Raw genomic sequence first — 7854 nt, 5'->3', positions numbered from 1 at the left:
GATGGATGGTTGGCCTCTTATCTTGGAAAATCTAAGTCTTTTTCTTATATAAATCCAAGGGGTTCATTGGTGTCTCTTCAAAAAGGTGTCTCAATTCAATGAATCTCCTAGAAGTTGCCTCCTCATAAGTCAAGTTGCATTCAATGAATCTCCTAGAAGTTGCCTCCTCATAAGTCAATTGAATGAATTTTCGTGTCCATGGGCTATTTCCCATGTTTTTATCAAGGGTTGCTTGGAACACATCTTCAAAAATCCGCTCAATTTAAATAATTTATCAAGTAACTACTTCTGGCGCTTAAGCGCGGGGTACCTGCGCTTAGACGCCAAGCCTCTAGCGATTAAGCATAAGACTGGGTGCTTAGGTGCCCCAGTTCATTTTTATATTTTTCTTCATTTTGTTTCAAATTTAACTTTTTCACTCCTTTTAGCATTTTACATCCATTTGATTGTACCTGCAAAAAATACACATAAATATCTTTCAGGTATAAAAATGTGTATAAAAATGTGTATAAAAACATTATATATTTTAGGTGTATCAACAAACAACCTCACAATCCCGAGACTAAGGGAAATCTTCATCAAAGAAAGTGAAATATCAAAACTTAGTCTAACAAATTAGATATTTTAATATGACAGATTAAAACCTCCAATTTGGTCTAGTTGCTTGGAAACTAAAGCGAGATCGTTAGCCCTCAGGTGACGGAGAAGTGAGAGCTCTGGAGTGAGAGCCAATATCCTCTCAACCTAAATCCTCTCAACCTAACCACAGATAACCTAACCACAGATTTTGGGACCAAATTTTGGATTAGTCAATGTTCTTTATGCACTCAAAGGGTAAAGAATATCATTGCTACTATTTGACACAATACAATTTTATATGTGTATTTTAAAATAATTTTAATTTCTTCAGATTCCATAAATTCATTATAAAGGGGAAGGATGCTTTCTTAAACTTGAACTCTTCATTTCAAAATATTTTTTAGTCTTTATAAGTTTACTTTTGAAGTTTAGCAATTAGTTTAGTTAACTTAGTTCTTTCATCTGCATTTCCTTTAGCTCACATTAAATTTACTTTAATTTATTTTTCCTACTTAAGTTTTATAGTTTGAATATTGTGTTTGACACTATAACCATAAGAATTTTCAACTCCCTGTGGGATCGATACTTAGGACTCCATTAGAGCCATTTATTACTTGAACGATATGTATACTTGCGTCATTATTTTGGGTTTGGGAGCTTAGAGATTTTAAAAGATAAAATTATTTAAACTGAATTTATTTTTTTTTGGAATTGAACTGCATATTTACTATTAGTGCTAGCCGAACACCGCTGCATCATTTAGTAACAAGTGATATGCTCATCCCTCAATGTATTACCTTTTGCATTGTGCTCAACTATCTAAACTACTAGACATATGATATATGTTCGGTCTCATCTTTCAAAATTAAAGCGCTACCTTCAAAACTAAAATTATATATAAATATTAAACTAAATTGAAACATATTTTAATTAAAAATTGACCAATAATTCTCGAGATTTTTCTTACACTTGCCCCGAAAAATCATGCAAATTATTTTTTTTCGTGCACTGAAGACATCATACGCAGTGATTAGTAATTCAACACATTGAATGAGGTCATTGAAATAATGGATCATCTCCTGCATCGATAATGAGTAAAAATGTTTTGGGAGGAGCCCTCCAAGGAAGACTCCCCTCAGTAATTCAAGATCTACCCTTAAAATCTAACTCGCTTCGATGGAAAATATATGGAAGTATTATTTAAGAGATTTTCCCTCTTTCGGACAAAATTCTTAAGGATGGGATAAATCTCTGATGATATATTTATTTGTTATGAATTGCTCCACAAGTAGTCTAGTAAGTGTTTGGATAGAGCCTCATGGAAGAGAGTAGAACCAAGAATGGGTTTGACCTTTGAGAATGGTGGAAAACACTTAACAAAGAAGTACATAATAAGCACCCTGGATGTTCATAATTGTCTGATAATGGTCAATGTATTTGTAAGGATCAGTTATCCCTTCAAATGTGTTAATGTCTGAGAGCTTAAAGCACATAAGAATGGGGTGTTGGAGGACTTCCTAAGCCAAGGGTGAAGACCATTGAAAATTATGTCAAGCAGGGAAGCAATCCTTATCTCCCTAAAAGAACTCTTATCAAACTAGTTATTGTAGTTCATCACGAATTAAGACATCTGGAGAGAATAAAATGTGACGGGACCAAGTTTTGCGTGAGCATTACATCCTAGTTGCGTGGGAAGGGTGAGTGAAACTCATAATATCGATGTCGAAATCCTTGATTAGTAGAGGAAAGGTTCCAAGTGAGGAGGGTGCTAGGTATGAGTATGTTCAAGCAGGTATTTACCATTTGCTATTTAGCTTGTGGTAAGTAAACTACATATGGTTGTGCAGGCATCAGTTGTTGGGTCTTAAATATGAGTTGAAGAATATTGTGATGAGACTCCTTTGTTCTACGCACTCGAGCCACTTGAGAGGCACCCGAGTTACCCTTTCCTGTAGGAAAACTTTTCCAAGGGTGGGAAAAGACAAAAGTTTGACGTCCTTGGCTCCGTGACTCTCCCCAAGGATGAAGGTGTTGAAGTTGTAGGCTCTATTATTGCAAGTTTTGCATCAGGTGGTCATTTAATAAATTTCGTAAGTCCTTCAGTGTTTCACAAATTGCACTAAATAAATATGTGTTGAAAGATTTGCAACGATAAATTGATTGTTTAGCATCTCAGTGTTTCTCGAAAACTAAAAAAATTAAAAAAATTAAAAGATTTTATGTGGAAAACTAAAAGAATTAAAAGATCATGGGGCTGGACCAAGTCAAATCGATCCATTATAAATTAGCGATTACATGTCTAGGACCTTATCCTACGAGTACCAAAGAGTTAAAAATGTTCATCGAATTATAATGTTGAAACATCAAAAACTTCATTACACAGAGGTCAGAAGTGGTTGCAAATGCGAGTAGTTGCAGAAGTGTCGATATACCGACTTCGAAGCGTGTCGCAACACGATGTTCACAGTAATGCACTACTCCATAGGATCCCTCTTTACTCCATGATGTCGGTCTTTACTCCGCACAATGCTTCGTTACTCCGCGATCTATACTTTGCAAAGTGCTTCATTGCTAAGCGCAAGGGTGACCGACAGTGGTCGACGGTGGCCAACAAGCGATGGCCAACAAGCGATGGCCAAGGTTGGTCGACAACTGCAACAATGGGATAAATTTGTCTGGTTTTCGGTCTGGAATGACATTGTGTCTTCAGTCTGAAACAACATCAAAATTCAGCTCCTTCATGCACAAGATTGAAGTCTAGTTTCTCCGCCAGTTCAAACTCAAGGCCCCTTTTCATGAGTAGGTTAAGACTTTATTTATAGCATGAGAGAAACCTCGCTGCAATTAACAAATAAATCCAAACCAGTCCATCAGACATCTCAGAGGTTCCTCAATCGCGCAGCATTTGGCGAACATTTAAGTTTCTTAAAATGCCATAATTCAGTGACCGTAGGCTCGTTGGGCTCGTCTCATCAAGACACTCAATTCGACTATAAACTTGTCAGATTTAGAATCCATATGACATTTCAATTATCTACCCAAAGCTTATAAAAGTATTTTAATAACTCGATTTGATTTGACCCAAATTAGACTAGTTTTGATATAATTGTGTTTATCTTGACAATCCAACGAGTTTAATTATAAATTTGTTGAAATCAGAGTTCTAGATGATTTTTAATTGAAATTAATTTTTTTAAAATTATTTCGAGATTCATGTTAATTATTTCTGAGTTTTGTGTCTAATGAAAAATTTTATCAATAATAATAATAATAATAATAATAATAATAATAATAATAATAATATTTTGCATTCCAAAGAGTTGCTCGTAAAAATGTTGATCATAGAAATATGCTAGAATTGCAAAAACTATTAATTCACGGGATATTCTTTATAAAATGCTTAGCAGTACAAATATAAAAGAAAAAAATATAAATTTCACATCACAAAATCCGGTAAAATTTTAATCAGGAAAAAATTTATATTTATTAATATTTCAAGTTAAATTTAATTTAAAGTTTATATTAAATTCAACTTTTTGGAGATAAAAATTATTCATCAGCCGCTATAAATCAACTTTAAATTCAAGTTTCCACCGCGCCCCTCCATGCAACAAGATCTCATCCTGCTGCTCCGCTCACTGCTCCAAAACGCACTCAATCCACTCCTCTACTCCTCCATTTTCCGCATCCTCACCCGCACTCCAAATTCCCTCCACCATGGTCGGCAGCTGCACGCTCTCCTCATTCTACATGGCGTCTGCATCAACCCCACCCTTGCAGCCCGCATTGCCGCCATGTACTCCAGCTCTGGCGACCTCCGCTCTGCTTCCCTTCTCCTCCACTACCATCCTTGTCCATCTTCTCTCCTCTTTAACTCTCTTATTCGTGGTTACTCTCTTCGTAACCTCCACATTAAAGTCCTCTCCCTCTTCTATTCCATGCTCGCCCGCAGCGTCATCCCCGACCATTTCACTTTTCCCTTCGTCCTCAGGGCATGCGCCGATCTCCCATCTCTCCTCACTGGTTGCGCGGTCCATTCCCTTTGCCTCCGACGAGGCCTTGAATTGGACGTATATGTCGGAAGCTCGCTTATCAATATGTACGCCAAGTGCGGTGAGGTCAGGTTTGCACACCACCTATTTGAGGTAATGCACGTTACAGATGTCTCGTCTTGGAACGCCCTCATTGCAGGATACATGATGGTGGGAGCAGTAAAGGTTGCAGAGCACATGTTTGATGACATGCCGAAGAGAAATGTTATCTCCTGGACGGCAATGATTTCTGGTTACACGCAGAACGGTGTTGCAGGTCGTGCGTTGCAGTTGTTTGAACAAATGAGAAAGAATTGTAAAGAGGTGAAACCTAACTGGGTGACGATTGTTAGTGTCCTGCCTGCTTGCGCTCATTCTGCTGCTCTTGATCAAGGTAGGAGGATTCATGATTATGCAAGAATATTGGGCTTTGATTCGCATCCTACCGTGCAGATTGCAATTATGGGAATGTATGCTAAGTGTGGAAGCTTGGTTGAAGCTCGTCAGTGTTTTGATTGTTTACCAGGAAAAAATAAGACTGTGGTTGCTTGGAACACCATGATCACTGCTTACGCTTCTCATGGACTTGGAGCAGAAGCTATATCTGCATTTGATGATATGGTTAGTTCAGGGGTTCAGCCTGATGCAGTTTCATTCACTGGTTTGCTCTCTGGGTGCAGCCACTCAGGATTGGTTGATCGTGGACTGGAGTTTTTTGATGACATGAGTGTGGTTTATTCCATCAAACCAAAACATGAGCACTATGCTTGCATCGTTGATCTTCTCAGTCGAGCAGGAAAGTTTGAAAAGGCCCTGGAGATTGTTAATCAGATGAAGATTGATACGGGTCCTAGCATTTGGGGTGCGCTGCTCTCGGCGAGTCGCACTCACCGAAACCTGGACGTTGCAGAGATTGCAGCCAAGAGATTGTTTGTGCTAGAACCGAATAACTCAGGGAATTATGTATTGCTTTCAAACATGTATGCGGAAGCTGGGAAATGGGATGAGGTGAAGAAATTGAGAGCCATTTTAAGAGAAAAAGGAATGAAGAAGATTCCTGGATGCAGCTGGTGTGAGATAGATGGGCAAGCTCATGCGTTCTTTACAGGGGATAAGTGTCATCCACAAGCAACGGAAATTTATAAATTGCTGGAAGATCTTCCTGTGAGGATGAAGGCTGCAGGATACAGTCCTGAAACTGGTTTTGTTCTTCATGATGTGAGTGAGGAGGACAAGGAGTGTAATTTAGCGGGACATAGTGAGAAACTGGCGATTGCTTTTGGGATTCTCAACACAAACCCTGGTGCAACTCTTAGAATTACTAAGAATCTCAGGATATGTGGAGACTGTCACACTGCAGCTAAGTTCATTTCGAAGATTCATAACAGAGAAATTATAGTAAGAGATATTAACAGGTTCCATCATTTCAAAGATGGTATATGCACTTGTGGAGACTATTGGTAGCACGTGAACAATGAAGCAGATGGCTGAACTCAGCTCAACTGAAAATCCTTTGGAGGTGTTATCTTTATTCATTATGTGAATTCATCGTTTCTTATCTTTAATTCATCAGAGGAAACGATAACAGTATACCTGATTTAATGCTTTTACAATTGCTTAGTAAATAATGTTTACTTATCTAATTTTCGACATGGAAATAATTTAGCTGACCGCCTGGGAGCTTAATTGCTGAGCAGCTATATGGTGATGTTGGTTTTGTTGACTTTTTTGCAAAGCTAGCTCTTTATTTCTTGTTTAAAATGAGTCATAGTGTTGTGACTTTGAATCAAAGAGACTCGAAGTTATAAAAGTATTTTTCATTTTAAATCAAGATTAGTGTAAATTCAACAAACACACAAGCAAAAATCCCCACCCCTCCACCTCAAATTAAGATTTTAGGGCAATTTGGCCTTTTTGCCTCTCCTCAAATTTTACTTTGCAATTTGTTGCCCAAGCTCCTCCCATATTGGGTTTCGGGGATAGCTTGCCCTCCCTCAAAAAAGATGTTGATTCCACCTTTGCTTAAGCATATACTTATATGCATGTATATTAAACTATTACATCTTTAGAGAAATAGTAGAGAAATAGTGCTAAGATCATTTTTCTTGCACATCTTATATCATTCATTAATTTAAATGGCTAAAACTTAAATTAGCTAAAAGCCACTAGGAATGATCGTATATTTTAAAATTTAGTCATTCAAATATATTTGATTTAAGGTACAAGAAACGCAAAAGAAATTATTATGTTGCTGTTCTTTATCACAGTTTTGAATGTTTGGGACTAAAAGCCAATGATAATAAAAATTGTAACCATTCAAATTTTCGGCAAGATGAAAGTTGTAGAAGGAAAGTGACAATTATGACTTGGAGGTAAGAAGGTGGCAAGCCACCATGGGACATGGGCAGGTTATAGTTGAACTCAAAATCGTAGATAGTGAAATTTAAAATCAAATCAAGTTTAGAAATTAATATCCATACTATCTTAGGCCCCCTAGTCATATGTGATATGAATTTCCCATTGATGACTTTTTAGATTAAGCTACGATATTCCATCAATACATTTGGTTGAAGTTTTCTCACATTCCCAACTCCTTAATCAGTGTCATCTTGCTTTGTCAGGTCTTCTTCAGAGCCAAACGTGCCATATCCAAGCATCGCCATGGTTCAAGCTGATAAAGCTCCCAGGTCCACTCTTCGTTGAAGTCAATTACAATTGAGCCTGAGCCAGCAATCTCTACATTTAAAAATTGTCAAAGCTAATTTCTCCATGTTTTTTCGAAGCTAATTGTGCCCTACCCAGCGATATTCAAAACTGAAGGGTTTTGAAGTTGTGTGGCATTCTGTTTGTTTCATATAAAATATAGACGAACTTAAGTAGGTTCTATATAATTCAATTTATAATTTTATGTATTCTTGTCTTAGTATTTTACTTCAATTTTCATTCAACATAAAAATCCAATAACAATGATTGAATAAAGCCTCAGATGATCTAAATGATTGAAAAGTTTTATGGATATTTGTTACTAAATTACATAAATAGTGAGTGATTGTTGGCTCGAGGATATGTAAATTTTTGTCAAAGTTCATCGACAACTTAGGGCTAACATTTGATCAAATCCAATATAACATCCACAATTTAGAAAGTATTAAATATAGCTGCTGAAGCTTAGGAAAGAAATAATAATAATAGTAGTGTCACATTGTTCTAGATAAAATGACCGCAACACTAACTAATGCTGTAC

The 7854-nt window shown here is 37.0% G+C and overlaps 1 protein-coding gene across 1 annotated transcript; it reads left to right on the top strand.

The window, feature by feature from the left end:
• Nucleotides 1-4160: 4160 nt before the first annotated feature.
• LOC110036344 (pentatricopeptide repeat-containing protein At3g62890-like) lies at nucleotides 4161-7407 on the top strand. Its single transcript, XM_020740765.1, has 2 exons — nucleotides 4161-6129; nucleotides 7232-7407. The coding sequence occupies exon 1, from the start codon at nucleotides 4185-4187 to the stop codon at nucleotides 6072-6074; it is 1890 nt and encodes a 629-aa protein (XP_020596424.1). The 5' UTR covers nucleotides 4161-4184; the 3' UTR covers nucleotides 6075-6129; nucleotides 7232-7407.
• The last annotated feature ends 447 nt before the right edge of the window (nucleotides 7408-7854 follow it).

Source organism: Phalaenopsis equestris, unplaced genomic scaffold (assembly GCF_001263595.1).
Source record: "Phalaenopsis equestris unplaced genomic scaffold, ASM126359v1 Scaffold205320, whole genome shotgun sequence".
Taxonomy (NCBI): Eukaryota; Viridiplantae; Streptophyta; class Magnoliopsida; order Asparagales; family Orchidaceae; genus Phalaenopsis; species Phalaenopsis equestris.
Note: the sequence above shows the minus strand (reverse complement) of the source record. Positions and strands in the feature narration are given on the sequence as shown.

Bases quoted from the DNA above. Each gene is read 5' to 3' on its own strand.
- LOC110036344 (XM_020740765.1), top strand. From the start codon at position 4,185: ATGCAACAAGATCTCATCCTGCTGCTCCGCTCACTGCTCCAAAACGCA.